Raw genomic sequence first — 22,140 nt, forward strand, 5'->3', positions numbered from 1 at the left:
TTAGATCAGAGAAGATAAGAAATTATCATCAGTGTCCTTGAGCCAGAGAGGAAGCAAATGAGGGAAAAGAGGAGACACCAGGAATGGACCATAAAAAAGACAAAACTCGGCTGAAGGGACTTGAAGTTTACATTAAGAAAATATTTAACCTAGTTCAGCGCAGAAACAAGGTAATTAACTCCAATGACCATCATCCATTGTGCCTGTTCTATCCGGCTTGGACAGAGATGGATACACTTCAATGCTTGCTACTTTAGATTAGACACATACAGACCACATAGACCGCATGAGAGAGGAATGTACACCCAATGATGAGAGAGTGGGATAGAGATAGTTTGGGAAAGTATGCCTTCTCTATATACTTTTAAGAACGAATAAAATGATTTTGTCAGACAGCTCTGCAACATACTTAGGAAGGTTAGCCTAGCTAAATAGGATGACTAAAGACAGTACAGTACGGGGAGCACAGAGATAACGTTGTCTGGCTGGCTGCTACTGCCTGAGCAGAGATGAGATGGTGAATTTAAGGAATGAAAGTCATCCAATAAAAACTAAGTAACACACAACTGAAATATTTGACTATTTCATAGTAATTTCCCATTTTTCTATTGATGTCTAGGGGGGTTGGGAGGGGAAGGGAGCACTCTGGGAGGCCTTGATGGGCCAGCCAGCTGCAGAAAGAGGAAGGGAAGGGTTGGATAGAGAAGCCTAAAATATCCTGGAAACAACCACAGAGAGAGAGCATGGTCGTGATGGTGGTAGGGTGCAGTGTTGGAAAGTAAAACAAAGCTCTGCAAACTGTTAGATAAATATGTAAGAAACATTTCACAATTTCTTGCACCTGTATTGAAGCCACTGACATTGAAGCCCTGGGACTCTACATTGCTCTGCTGGCAAACAATGGAACTAAGTGATTGGATGGGAGACAACTTGAAAAATAAGAGACAATGCAAAATAACCTTCAACAAACTACTTTCTTATCAGACACATTGAATAGGGCTAGGGTTTAAGACTTAAAATTGAGTTTGCATGTCAGTCTTACTATTTCAACAGGTAAACTTAGAGTCACCTCTGGTACACCAATGAGGACTGTCACTGTTACTTACCACCCAAACAGATTTACCATGCCATGGTTCGTATGTGATTATTGCTTGCCATACCTGTGACTGCTTGTTTGGAGATGGCGTTCTGGAGACCTTCAGCCTCAGTCACCACGGTGACAGTGTACAGGGTCCCAGGCAACAGGTCGTCAAGGGTGTGGGAGGTGACACTACTCTTAAGGGTGACGTTCCTGACTAGGCCGCCCTGCTGCTCCCTCAGCAGCAACCTGAATCCCTCTCTCCTGCCTGGGCCGGGCTGCCAGGAAACACCCAGGCTGCTGGAGGAGGGAGAGAGCTGAAGACCGCTGACGGCTGAGGGAGCTGGGTAACCAAGACAGAGTAGTCAGTGTCAGTGAGTAGTGATGTCTAACAAGACTTTTTTTTTTTTTTTTTTTTTTTTTTTTCTCTAAATTTAATCTTTTTAAAAAAAAAATAAAAATAAAAAAGGTAGAGCAGGGATTTCTATGCTATCTATCATAAATAGATGGTGGACAGCACAGTAGTTGTGGAAGACCAGGCAAATCATGTGTGATCAGAGGACAAGTCAAACCATACTAGAGCAGCAAGATGACCCCTCACCTGTGGATGCAGTGGCCAGCACTGGCAGGGCTGTTTTATTCCCAGCCGTTGCCACCAGGCTGAGGGCATAGAGGGTTCCAGGGGTGAGGGCGGTGAAGTGAGACTGAGTGGCGGCAGTACCCATGACGCGGGAACTGCGGCTCGTCCCTGTTTTGGTGTCCTGTAGTGTGAGCTCATACCAGTTGACCTGCCCATGAGAACGAGGCCAGGATATGTGCAGGCCACGGGAGCCACCCTGACCCTGAATAGGACTCTTATACTGGGCTGCCTGGACCTGGTCTGGTAGTACGTCCAACCTGGATGGACCCACTGGGTCTGTGTGTGTTTGTGTGTGTGTGTGTGTGTGTGTGTGTGTGTGTGTGTGTGTGTGTGTGTGTGTGTGTGTGTGTGTGTGTGTGTGTGTGTGTGTGTGTGTGTGTGTGTGTGTGTGTGTGTGTGTGTGTGTGTGTGTGAGTGTGAGAGAGAGAGAGAGAGAGAGAGAGAGAGAGAGAGAGAGAGAGAGAGAGAGAGAGAGAGAGAGAGAGAGAGAGAGAGAGAAAAGAGAGAAAAGAGAGAAAAGAGGAAGGAGAGAGAGAAAGACAGAGAGAATGTGTTAGTAATTTTGCTATAGACAACAAAGATATCCCATAAACCAGCAACCAAGGGTCCAGCACCTTGGCAAGACTATATACACCTCAATTAAACATCTATGATATTATATAACTGGGAGAAAAGTGCATGGAGAGTCTCTGCATCCTGCCTTTGTGCTTCAGCTGAAGGCCAGTGGTGGCTGCCTGCGATGGAGGGGAGAGATAATATTGTTTTGGTTCTTTAAAGAATTTTGCGTTGGATTCACTGGGAAACCTGCGTGCGTCTTGGAGCGAGAGCGAGCCGTTACAGGAAACAACAAAAACAAAGAGAAAGAGGAGCAGGACGGGACGCGCAGGTCAGTGCCCCCCGGAGCTCAACGCTGAACATTGACCCTTTCTTCATAATGGCTTCCTCTCTGTGGGACCTTCATAGCAACCCCAGGAATTACATTGGCCAATCAGCAGAACCCTAAGGACATTGTCCGTCCAATCCTAAAGCCAAACTGGCAAGACCACCACTGTATTACACCGTAACTACATTGTATCTGTGATTTCTACTGTATTCAAAATATACTGGAAAATGACAAGTCCAAGTGATTTGGCAATTCCTGAACTGTTATTCTTGAGGATTTCATCCTTCGTAAGCTACTGTCAAAAATTAAAATGTTGTGGTCCACTCACAAGGACCAAAGAAAATAATCTTGGGCACACTTTGAATGCAAAGTTATGACGTGTACTCTCAGTGTAATCTATCTGTCCCATGAAAACAAAACATGGAGGCCTCCTGTATCCGTTAGTACAAAGAAACAATGATTGTCGGGAAGTGGCTCTGGGGAGAGGGAGATATGTCTGGAAACAAACACGATGCTCTGCATTGTTACTGACCTCTGCCTCAACAACTTTAGATGATTGGAGCTGTGTTCCAGAACTTACAGGGTTCTAATCTAGAGCTTTGAGACCCCTGACCGAAGGGGTTCTCTGTCTCCAAGTTCTTGGCAAGACATCCTAAGGTTGTGGCCTTGACAATGTACAAAGGATTATACAAAGGTACAGTGGATAAAGTGTACTTACTGGACTTCAGAGGTGTTGGCACAAGAGTTATCTATTCTCTACATTCTTCATTATCAAAGTGGTGCACAGAATCTATTCACAATCAGTGCAATGGCCCAATGCTGGCAGAACAAAGAATCAATGCTGTAACCATAAATCAAATAATAAAAAAGGATATGATATCCTGAATAAACATATACTACTTCAAGCCATTTCCCAATACATCAAATATTACTGCAAAATTGTAAACTGATACATATGCAAAATTCTAAATGTTGTAACACAATTATGTATCAACTTTTGTGCTTTTATCCTTTGGGAATAAAACACCAACAGAGAGATAACCAACAGGAGCCCTCAGAGATTCAAAGATGTATGCAATAAATTATATAACTTAGGCTGTCATAATGTGATATCATATGTATTATATCTATTCAATGATAACGAGTTTCTGCCATCAGAAGAGTCATTCACCTTATCTTCTGAAGGGGTTATGATAATCTTTTACGAAATATAATAAATAGAATGCCATGTTCCACAATATAAATATAATAAATAAACAGAAAAACATATACAGTCTGATACTGGGAAAAATATTTATAATGTCTGATATTGGTAGCACGGTTAAGATAAATTAAAGTCAATTTAACAGTCTAATAGACTTTTAGAATAGGATATTATTGATTAGGTTAAAATAGATTAGAATAGAATAGAAACGAATTTTGGTTTGAAACGCTTACCTGTTTGCACTGATACGTTGCCCCTCTCTCCATCATTCTTCGATATAACTTCGAATTGGTGTAATGTCCCAGGTTCCAAATCCCTTATATCGCAGATATACACGTTACTGTCCTCCCCATATTGATCACAATCCGTTATACCGGACAGACCATTCTCATAAAACACGGTGAAGTTACACGCTTCTCCTTTAGTTATTAATTTCAGTGCAATAGAATCCGTATTGGCGCTGATTTCAGTCAGGTTAAATGAACACTTCACTGCTTCAGTGGTCTCGACCTGAAAGGAACAAAAAGAGGCAACAGGTAGGCTACAGGTGGAAACGAATTTACCATTTTAAATTGACTTTATCCATGACTCACCTCAACACAACTCCACCATAAACAAAGTATCAAAATAACAGTCGAACATCTGAACATTGCGGACGCTGATTTAGATCTGTTTGGTCAATAAATAATAGAAAAAATATCAAATATATTCCAACATTGGTTGTCATAATCGGTCCATAAAATAACAATGAATATTTATATTCAGAATTTCACAATGGCATGTTGGATGCGTTACAGTAGTGGCACGCGCCTGACGACGCGTGGCATCTCTTTCGACGACGCCCAGTCTCTTCCCATGCTACCATCTCGTCCCTTTCAATCTCCAGGCTAAATACTTTTCCTACACCATTCCTCAATGCTCAGGCTGCACCATCACCGGCGTCAGGTAAACAGAGTGAACTGCTCAGGAAATGTATTCCATATCAAGCATCCACTTTAGCCCTCTGTCTATGAGCTGTCTATAAACTCCTACAGTAGCCTAAGTTCTTATCAAATAGTCTACTGTATTTCTCACAGCCCTAACTTTCACTTGAGTCTGGACAACAGCACCTTGAGCAGACTCCCCTCCTCTTGCCCCACCGCACCCTTCTTTCCTTCCTGGCTGCCTTGGACTTTCTCTGTCTGAAGACCTTATGGTCCACCTAAACTAACATCCATAGGATACAGTTGGCTAAAAGTTGGCATGGCATGGGTGTAATTCATTGCCTACTTTTGTGTTTGTAGAATGTTCTCTCTTGAAATACTTTTTGAATATGGCTATATTCTATATTACTGTTAACAATTACCATAGCCCTTCTTTCAGAAGATTTGTTCAAAGCTTCACAGCCTTTTAATGTCCCCTGTCCAAATCTGTATGCAAATATGATCTTGAGCATTCTTTATGGAATTTCACAAATTCTAAATCAATTTAAACATTCATTTCAAGTGACTGTCATCATCACTCACCTGTGGGGTGGTGGTCAACTCTGTGGTTGTAGTCGGTACTGTAGTAGTTGTTGTTGGAGCTGTAGCTGTTGTAGGTGGGGCTGTGGTAGTTGTGGTTGTGGTAGTAGTGGGTGTGGGTGTGGTAGAAGTGGGTGTGGAAGTTATGGGTGTGGTTATAGTAGTTGTGGGTGTGGTTGTGGGTGTGGTTTTGGTAGTTGTGAGTGGAGCTATGGTTGTAGTGGTTGTGGGTGTGGTTGTGGTAGTTGTGGATGTGGTAGTAGTGGGTGTGGAAGTTATGGGTGTGGTTTTGGTAGTTGTGGGTGTGGTTATAGTAGTTGTGGGTGTGGTTGTGGTAGTTGTGGGTGTGGTTTTGGTAGTTGTGAGTGGAGCTATGGTTGTAGTGGTTGTGGATGTGGTTGTAGTAGTTGTGGATGTGGTTGTGGTAGTTGTGGGTGTGGTTGTGGTAGTTGTGGGTGTGGTTGTGGTAGTTGTGGTTGCGGTAGTTGTAGGCAAAATCTTGGTAGTTGTGGGCAGGTTTGTTGTAGTTGTGGGAGGGGTGGTAGTGGTCGTGGGTTGGGCTGTTGTAGATGTGATTGGATGGGTTGTGGGTGGAGTTGAAGAGGTAGTGGGTGGGGCTGTGGAGGTTGTGGGTGGGGCTATTTTCTTTTTGGGTTTAGCTGTAGTCTTTACTGTTGAAGATATTGTGGGAGGAGTTGAAGTTATTGTGAGTGAGGCTGTGGCGGTTGTGGTTGGGGCTACTTTCATTTTGGGATTTGCTGTAGTCATAGTTGTTTGGGCGACAATAGGAGTAGTAGGGGCAGCGGTTGTTGTAGTCTGCATTGTTGTGGTTTTGGGTGTAGATGGAACAGTCTTTCTGGGGGGTAATTTCCTAGTTGTGGACAATGCTGTGGTACCGATAGGTATGGTGGTAGCAGCAGAATTAGTGGTGGAATCAGGGGTTGGGGTAGATAAAGCAACAGAAGTTGTGACTTTAGCATCAGCGGTAACGTCTACGGATGCAGAAGTGGATTTTGAATCTGTCTTAGCACTTGAGTTGGGCACTGAGGAAATTGTAGAGGAAACCACAGTAGTGGTAGGGTCAGTTGACACCAGCTTATCTACAATAATGGGGGTGGAACTGGAAGTTGCTTGGTTTACTGATGGAATCTTGGCATCGTTCCTCGAGTCGAGGAGGGCATTTTCGGTGGCAGCATTCACCGTTTTGTCCATGGCAGAGTCAGTTGTGGACAAAGCAGGAATGGACAAGATAAAATCATGGCTGTCGTTGAGAGCTGCCCCTGATGATGTGATGGCCGTTGAGATGGAACTGGGAATAAGACCCATCGTAGCCATCCATCTCGTCTGAGTCTTGACGATGTCATAAGTGTGCGTTGCCACCATAGACTCATAGGTCACCACACTCTTAGGCGTTGTGATGGGAACTCTTAAAATAGAGATCTGCCGTGGGGTCCTACTATGGGTTCTCATAGTGTTTGATGAAGAGTGAGTGTTTATGGCTGTTATAGGGGCCGTTCTGATGGCGTGGACAGTGCTGGTGTATGCCACAGGTTTGTGTGTTGATGAATACATTCTGGTGGTTGAGATGGTGGTGGACCCTAGAAGAAAGAAGGGTTATTGTGACTAGAGGTATACACAGATGGTTGTAAAAATATCAGCAAATAGCATTGAAATAAATTCAAGATACTGTATGGATTGCATAAGTAATAACTCTAACCCAGCCCAGGTGTTCTTAAAAAAAAATAATAATAATAACAAAAAAATATTGTAATTCTGTAAGTGTTGATTGTCCTATTTGGAACTAATAAATACGTGTAAAAAAAAATATATAATACCCCACACCCGGGCTAAGTTGTGCCAAGAGACCACTATTTTTGGACAAGCTATGTTTTCAAAACTGTAATGTTTACATAAATTCTGATTATTTCCAGGGATACACAACATCCTGAAATATCTGTAGATATCTTTGTTAGAAATAATATTATATTTCCCTTGAAGGAGTGATGCTGAAGGTAAAAAAAAATACTTAACTTACCCCACAGTCCCCTATTGGTTTTATGCATGGTTGTAATAACAGGTGGCCTGAAAAAACTATGTCTAAATAAACATTCAACAATACCAGTTACATTGTGGCATGTATTTTACATCAAACGTGACATTGAGAGACTCTCAAATGTCACCCGAATGGCCATAATTTCACAGGAAGAACACTGACGTTCTTCCTGACTGAGTGAGTGGGCTGATAGAACTTGACAACCATGTGCAGGGAAGTCAGTATCAAGAGTGTCATCCTCTGCCTTTCCTCACACACTCACACCAGAACAATGTCAGACAGGTCCAAAATGGACATGGTGTGGAGTAATATGGAGTCATTTAGCTACAGATTTGGTCTGTGTGATTATTCTGCTTTGCCTGGTTTAAAATGACCATCAGTTACATTACTGTAAAGAAAAACTAGGTCATTTAAGTCATAATGGGTTTGTTGGGAACATAGAGATAGGATACTATTCTGTAGTTGGACCTTATCATTTTACAAGATTATGTTTTCTTATCAAACTTCAGAGGAGGAAATATTAAATAGCCATAAAGTTCAAGGCTACTAATATTAATAATGTATGTAAGGTAGTTGACTGCACAGAAATAACTGTGACTATGAGGGTATTATTATTTGATCCTGCAAAGTTTCAAATAGCCTAAATAAATACAAAAATAATTCGCTGAATGCAAACGAAGGGGTAGCCCAAGCCCAAAGCCATATACACAAATATATTTAAATACTGTAGGCCTATATGACTGGTAAACCTAATTTCATCAGTAGAATGTGGCTAAACACAGAGGGCATAGCCCTGTAATTCCTCAATAGACCACTCACCTTTACGCGCGCATAAATGTGTCATCACCTGTCTCCCTCCTGAGTCGACTTCTTCGTACTTTGTCCAGTTAGAATAACTCTGATCTCCTCTAATTACAACGCGTATACCTTGTTTCTTCAGGTACATGGGCTTCTTCGCTAACCCGAAAGTACCCAGTTTGTCGTAACATTTCCAGGCAGGTGCGCTGTCACAGTTGCTGATCGAGGCCAGGCGCGCGTGCCGAGGTATTGCACTGCTCGTGTTGGCCCAGAGACACTTGGATGATTGTGTGTGATGCAACTTCATATCGTTCGTCCATTCCCATTGTTGATAGGGACTGGTGACATTGCATTTTCCGAGGATGACAGTCGTTTTGTGTGTAGACAGGCACAATTTCTTTGGTGTGTGCACAATAAGGAAACCGTCTAAATGGAAGATACAAAGGGAAGGAGAATGAATGGTGGGGAGACTAACAATCATTGAAAGACTGAAGAACTAATGTTCCAAAAACGAGTTAAGAGCCAAATTATTATTATTATTAAAGCAGTTTAGTGATGTCATTTTAAAAATGCATAAAGCCAAATATTTCTTAAATAGCTACGGGCTAAAAAAAAAAGGCTACATGTTTACACTCGGCATTTTCTTTGGTTGTTACTAAATAAAACAGGTGAAAGTAATTTGTTAACGTAATTTGTTATTAATGAACAATCCACATCTCAAACCTCCTGAGTTAATTTATTTTAATGTTATTTATTTTATTAAGCTACCTGTAAAATAGTATACGATGGTCAATATAAAGTGAAATACATGTTTTCTTTGCCAAAGAATGAACCATTTATTATTACAGCGAGATAGACTATTTTGATCATAATATTTTAAATAACCTCAATCAAACATTATTTTACTGACTGACCCTCCCCTGAATAGATAAGGATGAAGAAAAATGTCCGTTGTTGAATATCTTTAGGCCTACGCACAAGAAAGTGGTTGCTACTCTAATAATAAGCAAGTAAATTAACCGACATCATCACATTTTAAAAGATAGTCTACTTACTTGACGAAGAACATCGAAAAAGTATAAATATAAGGAAAAACAAAGTATCCATTTTAGTCTACAACTTGTAATGGTTTGACGCGTCCGCTAGATTCAGATGAGCAGAGGTGAGGCGTCAAAGGGAAGTGGCCTTCTGGGGAGGAAAAAGTCAGTGACCAGCGTTTCCTTCTATTCAATTGTTTCATAGTGAAGTAACCTTCAGCACTAGACATTGACAGGGAAATGCTCTTTAATCGGAAATTCCAAAGAACATCGCAGATGTTCAAGTGTTCAGATAGCAGGCAAACAGATGCAATGAGGGGAGCCAGGTTTATCAAATCAATTCACATTTTATTGGTTGCATAGCCTTCAGAAAGTATTCACACCCCTTGACTTTTTCCACATTTTGTTGTTACAAAGTGGGATTAAAATGGATTTAATTCGATTATTTTTTTTTGGTCAATAATCTACACAAAATAGTCTGCATTGTCAAAGTGGAAGAAAGATTCTAATGTTTGTAAAAAAAAAAAAAAAATATGAAAAATAAAACACTAATATATCTTGATGAGATAAGTATTCAACCCTGAGTCAATACATGTTAGAATCACTTTTGGCAGCGATTACAGCTGCAAGTCTCTAAGAGCTTTCCGAACCTGGATTGTGCAACATTTGCCCACTTTTCAGAATTCTTCAAGCTCTGTCAAATTGGTTGTTGATCATTCCTAGACAACCATTTTCAGGTCTTGCCATGTAACTTGGCCACTAAGGAACATTCACTCTCTTCTTGGTAAGCAACTCCAGTGCAGATTGGAGTTGCTTGTGTTTTAGGTTATTGTCCTGCTGAAAGGTGAAGTCATCTCCCAGTATCTGTTGGAAAGCACTGAACCAGGTTTAACTAGGATTTTGCCTGTGCTTAGCTCCATTTCGTTTCTTTTTTATCCTGAAAAACAGTCTTTAGCGATTAAAAGCACACCCATAACATGATGCAGCCACCACTATGCTTGAAAATATGGAGAGTGGTACTCAGTAATGTGTTGTAATTTATTTGCCCCAAACATAACACTTTGTATTCAGGACCAAAAGTTAATTGCTTTGCCAAATGTTTTGCATTATTACTTTAGTGCCTTGTTGCAAACATGATGCATGTTTTGAAATATTTTTATTCTATACAGGCTTCCTTCTTTTCACTCTGTCTCCCGAGTGGTGCAGTGGTCTAAGGCACTGCATCGCAGTGCTAGCTGTGCCACTAGAGATCCTGGTTTGAATCCAGGCTCTGTCGTAGCCGGCCGCGACCGGGAGACCCATGGGGCGGTGCACAATTTGTCCAGGGTAGGGGAGGGAATGGCCGGCAGGGATGTAACTCAGTTGGTAGAGCATGGCGTTTGAGTTCTGGGCATATTATGCCCAGGGAAGGAACCGGGCCCACCCTCTCTGCCGGTCCTGACTCTTTAGGAACCTCCCCAGCTCCTGGTTGGTCCTCTTCACTCGTGTACACAAAGTAATCCTCTGCCTTCCGTGGCTCCAATGTCATGACTCCACCATCTCCTGGTCGAGGATGAAAATCACCGCCTGGGCACCCGGATGTCGGAAGGTTCCACGTCGGTTGAGAGTCCTGTGAGTGCCCTCCAGCCCATCATTCCATCCTCCCATATCGTTGGCCCCATGTTTTGTGACATAGATGTGGACATCCGCCAGGCTCTAGAGAGGGAACCCGCGCCTGCTACCTGCCCTCCTGAGCGCATCTACATCCCCTCTGAGGTGAGGGATCGGCTGTTGACCTGGGCGCACACATCCCTCGCCGCTGGACACCCAGGTGCAGTGCCTTAGACCACTGCACCACTCGGGAGACAAAGTGAAAAGAAGGAAGCCTGTATAGAATAAAAATATTTCAAAACATGCATCCTGTTTGCAATAAGGCACTAAAGTAATACTGCAAAAAAATTGGCAAAGCAATTAGATGGATTGAATAGTGCGGGTGATACCTTGGCACAGGACGTCGCCCGCTATGTCAATTCATGCTCCGTATGTGTCCAAACAAAATCTCCCCGGCACACTCAAGCAGGGAAACTCCTCCCCCTTCCTGTGCCTCAGTGGCCTTGGTCCCATCTGTCCATATATTTTTTGTTACTGATCTCCCTCCATCTGATGGTTTCACCACTATTATGGTTGTTATGGACAGATTCTCTAAATCCTGCCATTTTATCCACCTCTCTGGTCTCCCTACCACTCTTCAGGTCGCTGAGGTACTGTTCCAGCAGGTCTTCCGGCACTATAACCTTCCAGAGGACATCATCTCCGACCGTAGCCCCCAATTCACGTCACAGGTAGGGAGAGCCTTCATGGCCCCACCATCTCCTGTTGGGGGTCACGGTCAGCCTCACATCCGGGTACCGGCCTCAGTCAATGATATGGGAGGATGGAATGATGGGCTGGAGGGCACTCACAGGACTCTCAACCAACGTGGAACCTTCCGACATCCGGGTGCCCAGGCGGTGATGGTGGGGTCATGACATTGGAGCCACGGAAGGCAGAGGATTACTTTGTGTACAGGAGCAGTAATGTTGAGGAAGGGAAGGCTTTCTTGGTACATGGGTCCCACGGTGAGGGTGAGTAGTACTGTGATGTGCGTGATAGTGGCGGATCCCAATGGTTGTTTATCCAGGGCTTGGACTGGAAAAGGAGAGTGATGTTCAGGGAGGAGACGAGGGCCTGGTCGATAAAATTCCCCGCGGCACCAGAGTCCACTAGAGCTGTATTGACAACACCTGAGTGACAGCTAGCAAGTGAAATGGAAACAAGGAAGTGTTTGGCGGAAAATGATGATGAAGGAATAGTCATGCCTACCCTGGAAGAAAGATGATCATGGGGCCGTCCCTCTGCCCCAGTGGACTTCAGGTTGGGACGCACGGGACACCGCTGGAGCCGGTGCCCCTCCTGGCCGCAATAGGGACACAGACCCAGCTGTCTCCAGCGATGTCGCTGACCCTTATCTCCATGGGTTCAGGCTCTGCCCCAGGACAGCCAAAGGAGGAGGGCGAGGGGTGAGGGGAGCGCCTGCGCTCCCGAAGAAGGTTGTCCAGACGGATGGCCATCACGATGAGCGCGTCCAGGGAAAGGTTCTCTCTCGGCACTCCAACTCCGTCTGGACCTCCTCACGCAGCCCTCTTCGGAATAGGGTGTGGAGCGCCGGCACATTCCCTCCACTGGAGGCTACCGAGGTCTAGAAGGTGAGGGCGTACTCTGCAGTGGTCTGGGCACCCTGCCGGAGTTGGAGTAGTTGCTCACCTCCCTATCTGCCATCCGGTGAATGGTCAAAGACCGCCCTAAACAGAGCCATGAACCCCTCGCAGGAAACCAGCTCTTCCTCTCCTCTCTCCCAGAAGGCCATAGCCCACTCCAACGCCCACCAGGTCAGCAGGGAAATTACCGATGCAACCTCTCGGTGGTGGGGGCTGCCGACTGATGAGAAAAATAGAGGGAGCACTGGAGTAGGAAGCCACAGCATTTGGATGGAGTCCCATCATAATTGTCCGGGAGGGACAGTTGGGCATCGCTGACCTGAGCGGACTGCTGCGTAGGCTGGGGGACTGGTCTTGGGGGAGAAGGGCCTTGGTCAGGGAGGTGACCAAGAACCCGATGGTCACTCTGATAGAGCTCCAGAGTTCCTCTGTGGATATGTGAGAACCTTCCAGAAGGACAACCATCTCTGCAGCACTGCACCAATCGGGCCTTTATGGTAGAGTGGCCAGACGGAAGCCACTCCTCAGTAAAAGGCACATGGCAACCCGCTTGGAGTTTGCCAAAAGTCACCTAATGAACTCTAAGACCATGAGAAACAAGATTCTCTGGTCTGACGAAACCAAGATTGAACTCTTTGGCCTGAATGCCAAGCGTCACATCTGGAGGAAACCTGGCACCATCCCTATGGTGAAGCATGGGGGTGGCAGCATCATGCTGTGTGGATGTTTTTCAGCGGCAGGGACTGGGAGACTAGTCAGGATCAAGGGAAAGGTGAACAGAGCAAAGTACAGAGAGATCCTTGATGAAAAGCTGCTCCAGAGCACTCAGTACCTCAGACTGGGGCGAATGTTCACCTTCCAACAGGACAACGACCCTAAGCACACAGCCAAGACAACGCAGGAGTGGCTTCGGGACAAGTCTCTGAATGTCCTTGAGTGGCCCAGCCAGAGCCCGGACTTGAACCCAATCGAACATCTCTGGAGAGACCTGAAAATAGCTGTGTAGCGACGCTTCCCATCCAACCTGACAGAGCTTGAGAGGATCTGCAGAGAAGAATGGGAGAAACTCCCCAAATACAGGTGTGCCAAGCTTGTAGCGTCATACCCAAGAAGACACAAGGCTGTTATCGCTGCCAAAGGTGTTTCAACAAAGTACTGAGTAATATCTCTGAATACTTATGTAAATGTGATATTTCAGGGTTTTTTATATACATTTGCAAACATTTCTAAAAACCTGTTTTTGTTTTGTCATTACGGGGTATTGTGTTTAGATTGATGAGGGGGGAATAATAAAAAATAAAATCAATTTTAGAATAAGGCTGTAACGTAACAAAATGTGGAAAAAGTCCAGGGGTCTGAATACTTTCCAAATGCACTGTATATATACACTGGGTATTCCAAACATTAGGAACACCTTCCTAATATTGAGTTGCACCCCCACTTTTTTTTAACCTTAGAACAGCCTCAATTCTACGGGGATGCTGGCCTCCAATGTTTCCCAGAGTTGTGTCAGGTTGGCTGGATGTGGAGGCCAGGTCATCTGATTCAGCACTCCATTACAAACCTACCCTTTGGAATCACTTCGATAGCAACAGTGAATGTCCTTAGTTATTAAGTGGAGATCTCTCAATAATCATTCTCACAATAGCACATTGGTAGTAGTCAGTGACAAATATCAACGCTAAGCAGGGCTGGGCTTGGTTAAAACCCTGGATGGGACAAATTGGAATTAAAGCCAGATTAAGTTAATGGCACAGAAGATACATCTCCTTCAAATGTTGATATTAGGTTGTGTTGACAACCAAACACAATTCAATATCACTTTTGCAATACAGTAAATAGCCCTTTAACTTGTCGAAAAGTTAACAAAATAATGATATGCTGGGATTCACATCTCCAACTAAACCACAAATTAAAGTTAAAGAATAGAATTAAGCCAGTGGCTCAGATGAAACTATCCAAGCATTAGATCTCTTTTAAATGTTGCTATTTGGTTGTGTCAGGTTGGCTGGCGTTCACAATCACCCAACCTCAACCCAATTGAGATGGTTTTGGATGAGTTGGACCGCAGAGTGAAGGAAAAGCAGACAACAAGTGCTCAGCATATGTGGGAACTCCTTCAAGACTGTTGGGAAAGCATTCCAGGTGACTACCTCATGCGACTGCACTTGAAGAAACTTTCAAAGTTCTTGAAATGTTCCGTATGTCTTAAAGTAATGATGGACTGTTGTTTCTCTTTGCTTATTTGAGTTGTTCTTGCCATAATATGGACTTGGTATTTTACCAAATAGGGCTATCTTCTGTATACCTACCTTCAGTGGCGGTTCTAGACACATTTTACTAGGGGGGCCAAGGAGGGGCCAGTGTTTAATCAGGGGGCACACATAAAAAAAACTGGCAACACATGATATTCAAAGATTATAAACTTTATTTTACTTTCAAATCATATGACATTTATTATAACACGTATTTTGTACAAGAGTGCAGATGCAAGAGAGATAGTGCCATAAAAATGAAAAAATAAATAAAATAAAAATAAAAAAAGTACAGGGTACAAATACAGGGTTCATATTCAATGTGAACAAAACTCCAGGATACAACAAAGGGTACAACAATGTGCCATTTCCTATTTATGGAAGCCCCACTACTGTGGACAGTTGATTCCACATTTTGTTTTAAGAATGAAAACTTTCTGAGTGATTTATAAACAAAACACACTACCCTGTATCCATTTAGGTAAAATAAACCAAATCAGAAAAGAAATTCAATTCAAAGAGGCTTTACTAGCATGACCATATTGACATACAGTATTGCTAAAGCACATAAACAGGGGAAACGTGTTACACATTAACATCCAGTAGTCCAATAGGATGCAGACAATAAACATTAAGTTAACATTCGTTTAAAAGCAACAATCATGTCAACACAATGTAGCAATATGAACAACACTGATGGATATCAGCAACAACATGAAAACAAGAATATTACAGGTGTCTGTGTGTGTGTGTGTGTGTGTCTGTGTCTTTGTGTACTTCACTGTCAGTTGATGAGCAGGTGTACAAAAAAGGCTTTACAACATATATGGGCAAGTCCATTTAGGACAGCACATTTCCACCATAGTTCACATTAGGAAAAAATGACAGCATGAATGCTCACTAAACAAACATATACTAAGCATATACCTTTTTATACACATTTTTTTTTCAGTAATTTTTAAGAGTGAAAGGGAAGTAAGCAATCGCTCATCATAGGATCATACATATTTCAGTTACAATATTAGTTACAATAATTAGTGTTAGTTAGATCATCATGTCAAAGCTGGACCTGCAAAGTCTGAACGACACAAGTGTGCAATGATTGGAGTGATTTTGTTTCTTTTTTTTCTTGCTTTGCTTGTTTTCAAAAGGAAAAAATCATAGTTGGTAAAAAAATAAAATAAACTTTTGTTGAAAGGTATCACACTGTATAATTTACAAATATCTAAAGAGGTTTAGTGGATGCCATAAAACATCTGTGGAGCTTGAAGATTTGTAGTACATAGATGTTTGGCAGAGATAATTCAAAAGAATAAAATCATAAACTCTATCTATCTATCGAGAGAGAGAGAGAGAGAGAGAGAGAGAGAGAGAAGTGTTTCCTTAGAGCAGTACATGCAGCAATCACTTAATGGAGTGATGTCACTAATGGGCCACAAAACTTTGGGGATGTGGATGGAAAGTTACAGGCAGGAGAGGGGAACCAACAGAAGCAGGTCTTGAGACATGAGTTTGCCCCTTTTTTGAAAACCTCTTGAGAGAGGATTGGTGGGATATATATACATACATACAAACATACATACACTCTAGTAGTGTGTGGAACTACTGGTACTGTGAGGAAAAAAAAGATAGATGATGTAAAATGAAAAAATAAAACAAGCTTCAGCTTCTTAAGACACGGTGGGTTCATCTAAGTAGACACATGTAACTTCATGTGGACACCAGACTGTCTTTGTCTACACATCTAACTTCATATGGACCCCAGACCGTCTCTGTTTACACATGTAACTTCATATGGACACCAGACTCTTTGTCTACACATGTAACTTCATGTGGACACCAGACTAACTCCATTCATTTTACACGGTGGTATTGAGAACAGATAAACCCACCGTGTCTTAAGAAGCTCAAGCTTGTTGTTTTATTGTTCATTATATCTCTTTTTCCTCACAGCGGCACTCATACGCTACTAGCGTATATATCATATAGATACACTACAGCAACAGGATACGGCGGTTGTGCTGTCTGGCAAAACGGTCCACAAATACATCAAGATCCAGAGCCTTGGCCCTTCTGGACTCTATGCTCAGGACACCAAGATCACTGAGTCTCTCATCACTAGTGGTGGACCGCAGGAAGGTTTTTATCAGTTTCAGTGTGGAGAAACTGCGTTCGCAAGAGGCTGAGCTTACAGGAAGGGTTACAGCAATCTTGCACAGTCTAAAGAGCTCAAAGAAAACTTCCCTGTATGGCTCAATAAAACAAACCAGCTCAACTGTACTGCATGGCTTTTTGACTTCACCACTCTGTATTTTTCTGTCCAAAACTCTCTTAAATTGATGGAGCTCATGCCCTAAATCATCAATGTCTGCATTATACAAACGGCCAAATGAAAAAACATTGCTCTCCTTTAAAAAGGTATCACTCTGGGGACTGAGAGACTGTATGCTTCTCATGAGCTCACAGTTTGTATTGGAGAAACGTCTGTTCAACTCATTGAGCATGCTGTCAATTACAGGATAGAAAAATGATGTGAGAAACATATCTTTGTCACGTTCTACCTCCCTCTGACCAACAGTGCTTAGCGTGCAGTAGCCACTGAGTCTAGAGCTCAGCATTTTCTGACGTTTCGCCACTGACCTTGTTGCAGAATCACACTGCTCACAAATATTCAATGCTTCATCCCACAACTCATCAAAGAAAGACTCCTGCCTGTGGTCTTTCAATGTCAGGACTAAAGCATTTACTAAGTCAACAGCACTTGACAGATCAACAGTTTGTGACTGTAACATGTCAGACAATAGCTTTGTCTCCCCAAACAACTTACGCAGAGTAACAAGATGCACAACAAATTCTAGGTCAATTTGAGCAAGAAGACCTCGGGCCTCAACAGTTCTTTCACCATGACGTTCTTGAGCAATCTCTTGCAGTAGTCGTTTAAGGGCAGGTAGAGTGTCCATGATATTACGTAGGGCTAGAAATCGGCATGACCAACGTGTGTCGCTTAAACGTTGCAGCTCTCTGGTTCTGCCATACATTTCTCTTTGGAGAGACAGCCATTTTGGGTGCACATATGAGGAAGAAGTAAACATATAAAGACTCTGTAACAAAGAAAAAAAACTCCTCCGTTTCTGGGACACTTTTGACTACATCAACTAACACTAAATTCAGACAATGAGCACTACAATGGACGTAGAAGGCAAATTTAGCCTGTTCTTTGATCCTTGCCTGAACCCCTGAATGCTTACCGCTCATAACGGCAGCGCCATCGTACGCTTGGCCTACGAGGTTATTTTTGTAGTCCAGGCCATAACGTTCCAGTAAGTGTACTATTTTTCCAGTAAGCCCTGCTGCATCTAACCTCTCTGCAGATTCAAAATGGAGAAAACTCTCCTTAGTGGCCCCATTGTAATAGTACCTGAGTGTGAAGGACATCTGTTCTTTTTTTTGAAATATCCTTTGTTTCATCTGCCATGACGCTAAAAACCTCACTTTTCTTCACTTCTTCTATGATTTCAGACCGAACCATTTCTGCCAAACAACCCAAAACCTCATTCTGGATGATCTTGCTTGTGTACTTTGCATTGTGAATGGAAGTTAATCTTCTCTTAACAAGTTGGTCGTGGTTAGCAACTGTGTTAAGAATTTCCCTAAAGTTTCCTTTGTTAGTGGACCCTTCAGATTCATCATGTCGTCTTTGTGCTATGTTTTGTGTAGCTGTAAGCAACAGCACTTCCCCAACTGTTTTAATGTATGCCTGATTTTCTTGTACTTGTTTAGTGTGTTCTTTGTCAAGGAGATCTGTTAGTGTTGCGTCAGTTCTAACAGCTCTTTGATAATCCCTCCATGCGATCATTGCACACTTGTGTCGTTCAGACTTTGCATGTAGTGAAAACCCTGCATTTCTCATAGTTGCCTTTTTCCAGTTTGTAAAACCAGGTGTTGAAACAAAAACGGTGTCTGGGGCATTTGGTGTGCTAAAATGTCTACATGCATAGCAACATGTAGAGTCCGTCATTACAGAATACTCAAGCCATGGATGAGTAGTGTACCAGTTTGGTCTGAAGCTTCGTCTTCTGTCCCCCATCAGTGTGGTTGGGAATATCTTCAAGTTCGGCTGTACTGAGTACGTCATACTTAGACTTGCTGATATCTGAAGAAGATGGACAGTAAACATAGGGCACAACTACAACATTTATTTACTGTATATCTGCATGTATTTCAAAATGTAGGCAAAGTATTTACTTAAAAAAAAAAAACAGAGCCATATTGACACAAAAAAGAATTAACAGCAGAAAGCAGCATTTTAAGGACACCCAGCAGGCCTACCATTACATTGTAATTGCATTGCTTTGCAAATAGTAAGAACCTTCCTCATCACAAACCTGATGGTGCAGTACTTGATCCACATGGATCCACTTGCTGTCCCTCTGGCTGTTCATCTCTCTGTCCCTGTATGCTTTCTTCTTCATGCTTCTCACCCTCTTCTTCATTCTCCTCGCCCTCTTCTTCATTCTCCTCACCCTCTTCTTCATCCTCCTCACCCTCTTCTTCATCCTCCTCACCCTCTGGAATTTCCCTCTCTTTGTCAGACCCCTCACTTTCATCACATGCTGGCTCTCCCTCTTCCTCAACTTTCTCAAAACCTCGATTTGTTTCTCTCACTTTTTGTTTGCTGGGGCAAAAAATGACTTTATGTCCCTTCCTCGTTTCATGATAACTATTAGAAGAAGAAAAACGTAGGGGCTTGCATTACATTTTGTTACCTAACCATCCCTCCCTACTTAACACTGGCAGATAACCTGTTGATTACTTTACTAAAAATGTATTTGTTATCGCGATGCAACAGCCAAGACGGATGAAGTTACGTGGTTAACATCACAACATTGTGTAGACCTAGCAAGGATAGCCTACTAACATTTGGATATTTGCTTCTGCTTCGATGAGTTTGCTTAGATATGATTACATTTCTAAACAAATCGAGACCAGACATTTAAAAACTTGATTTGATTTATGTGTGAGGAACAAAAAGGAACATGTAGGCTATGTGCAAGAACAACAAGTCACTTATGATATTAAATCGTTTTGCTTACCTTCGACTCCTGCAAATCGTAGCTCCTCTCGCAAATAGTAGTTGCTGAGCTCTCATTCACCGAAGCAGCACCACACGTGGCAGGCAGGCAGATGGCAGGATACAGTTTTTGGGTGCGCCACTCTAATTTACCCGTGTAGAACGTTGCCGTGTAGAGCGTTGCATTAGTTCCGCTTTGGCGCTCGCGTGTAAAATAGTTATAAATTCATAATTTTTTATTTGGTCAGAACGGGGGGCCACAGGGGTGGCCAGGGACATTTCCAGGGAGGCACGGGCCTCCCCGGCCTCGTGTAAAACCGCCACTGCCTACCTTGTCACAACACAACTGATTGGCTCAAACGCATTAAGAAGGGAAGAAATTCCACAAATTCACTTTTAAGAAGGCCATAAACCAGATGGGATGGTTAACTTTTAACAAGGCACACCTGTTAATTGAAATGCATTCCAGGTGACTACCTCATGAAGCTGGTTGAGAGAATGCCAAGAGTGTGCAAAGCCGTCATCAAGGCAAAGGGTGGCTATTTGAAGAATCTTAAATATAAAATATATTTGGATTTGTTTAACACTTTTTTTGGTTACTACATGATTCCATATGTGTTATTTTATAGTTTTGATGTCTTCACTATTATTCTACAATGTAGAAACTAGTAAAAATAAAGAAAAATAAGTAAACAGGAAAACACTCATCCAGAGGCAGCGCTCCTAGTGGCCGGGGACTTTAATGCAGGGAAACTTAAATCCGTTCTACCTAATTTCTACCAGCATGTTAAAATGTGCAACCAGAGGGAAAAAACACTCTAGACCACCTTTACACCACACACAGAGATGCATACAAAGCTCTCCCTCGCCCTCCATTTGGCAAATCTTACCATAACTCTATCCTACTGATTCCTGCTTATAAGCAAAAACTAAAGCAGGAAGCATCAGTGACTCGGTTAATAAAAAAGTGGTCAGATGATGCAGATGCTAAGCTACAGGACTGTTTTGCTAGCACAGACTGGAATATGTTCCAGGATTCTTCAGATAGCATTGAGGAGTACACCACATCAGTCACTGGCTTCATCAATAAGCGCATCAATGACGTCGTCCCCACAGTGACCGTACGTACATACCCCAACCAGAAGCCATGGATTACAGGCAACATCCGCACTGAGCTAAAGGGTAGAGCTGCCGCTTTCAAGGAGCGGGACTCTAACCTGGACACTTATAAGAAATCCCGCTATGCCCGCTGACGAACCATCAAACAGGCAAAGAGTCAAAACCGGATTATGATTGAATCGTACCGGCTCTGACACTCGTCGGATGTGGCAGGGCTTGAAAACTATTACAGACTGCAAAGGGAAGCACAGCCGCGAGCTGCCCAGTGACACAAGCCTACCAGACGAGCTAAATCACTTCTATGCTCGCTTCGAGGCAAGCAACACTGAAGCATGCATGAGAGCACCAGCTGTTCCGGATGACTATGTGATCACGCTCTCCGTAGCCAATGTGAGTAAGACTTTTAAGCAGGTCAACATTCACAAGGCCGCAGGGCCAGACGGATTACCAGGACGTGTACTCTGAGCATGTGCTGACCAACTTGCAAGTGTCTTCACTGACATTTTCAACATGTCACTGACTGAGTCTGTAATACCAACAAGCAGACCACCATAGTCTCTGTGCCCAAGGACACTGAGATAACCTGCCTAAATGACTACCGACCTGTAGCACTCACGTCAGTAGCCATGAAGTGCTTTGAAAAGCTGGTCATGGCTCACATCAACACCATTATCCCAGAAACCCTAGACCGACTCCAATTTGCATACCGCCCCAACAGATCCACAGATGATGCAATCTCTATTGCACTCCACACTGCCCTTTCCCACCTGGAGAAGAGGAACACCTACGTGAGAATGCTGTTCATTGACTACAGCTCAGCGTTCAACACCATAGTGTAGCTCATCACTAAGCTAAGGATCCTGGGACTAAACACCTCCCTCTGCAACTGGATCCTGGACTTCCTGACGGGCCGCCCCCAGGTGGTACGGTACCCCCCTGTATATAGTCTGTTATTTTATTTTACTGCTGCTCTTTAGTTATTTGCTTATATATTTTTTTACTTAACATTAAAAAAGAACAACTTTAAAAAATGCATTGTTGGTTAAGGGCTTGTAAGTAAGCATTTCACTGTAATGTCTACACCTGTTGTATTCAGCGCATGTGGCAAATAAAATTGGATTTGATTTGATTTAATGCTGCCACCCCCGTGCTTCACGGTTGGGATGGTGTTCTTTGGCCTGCAAGCTACCCCCTTTTTCCTCCAAACATAACAATGGTCATTATGGCCAAACATTTCAATTTTTGTTTCATCAGACCATAGGAC

General features: G+C 43.0%; 1 protein-coding gene across 1 annotated transcript in view; it reads right to left on the minus strand.

The window, feature by feature from the left end:
- Window positions 1-22,140, minus strand: part of LOC121577152 (receptor-type tyrosine-protein phosphatase beta-like) — a 45,674-nt gene that overhangs the window by 17,018 nt on the left and 6,516 nt on the right. The window contains 5 exon segments of the mRNA XM_045219737.1: window positions 1,161-1,421; window positions 1,680-1,994; window positions 4,039-4,315; window positions 5,311-6,905; window positions 8,180-8,584. Coding sequence (XP_045075672.1) covers window positions 1,161-1,421; window positions 1,680-1,994; window positions 4,039-4,315; window positions 5,311-6,905; window positions 8,180-8,465 — 2,734 coding nt within the window. The 5' untranslated portion in view covers window positions 8,466-8,584.

The sequence above is a fragment of the Coregonus clupeaformis genome, unplaced genomic scaffold (genome assembly GCF_020615455.1).
Source record: "Coregonus clupeaformis isolate EN_2021a unplaced genomic scaffold, ASM2061545v1 scaf2699, whole genome shotgun sequence".
Taxonomy (NCBI): Eukaryota; Metazoa; Chordata; class Actinopteri; order Salmoniformes; family Salmonidae; genus Coregonus; species Coregonus clupeaformis.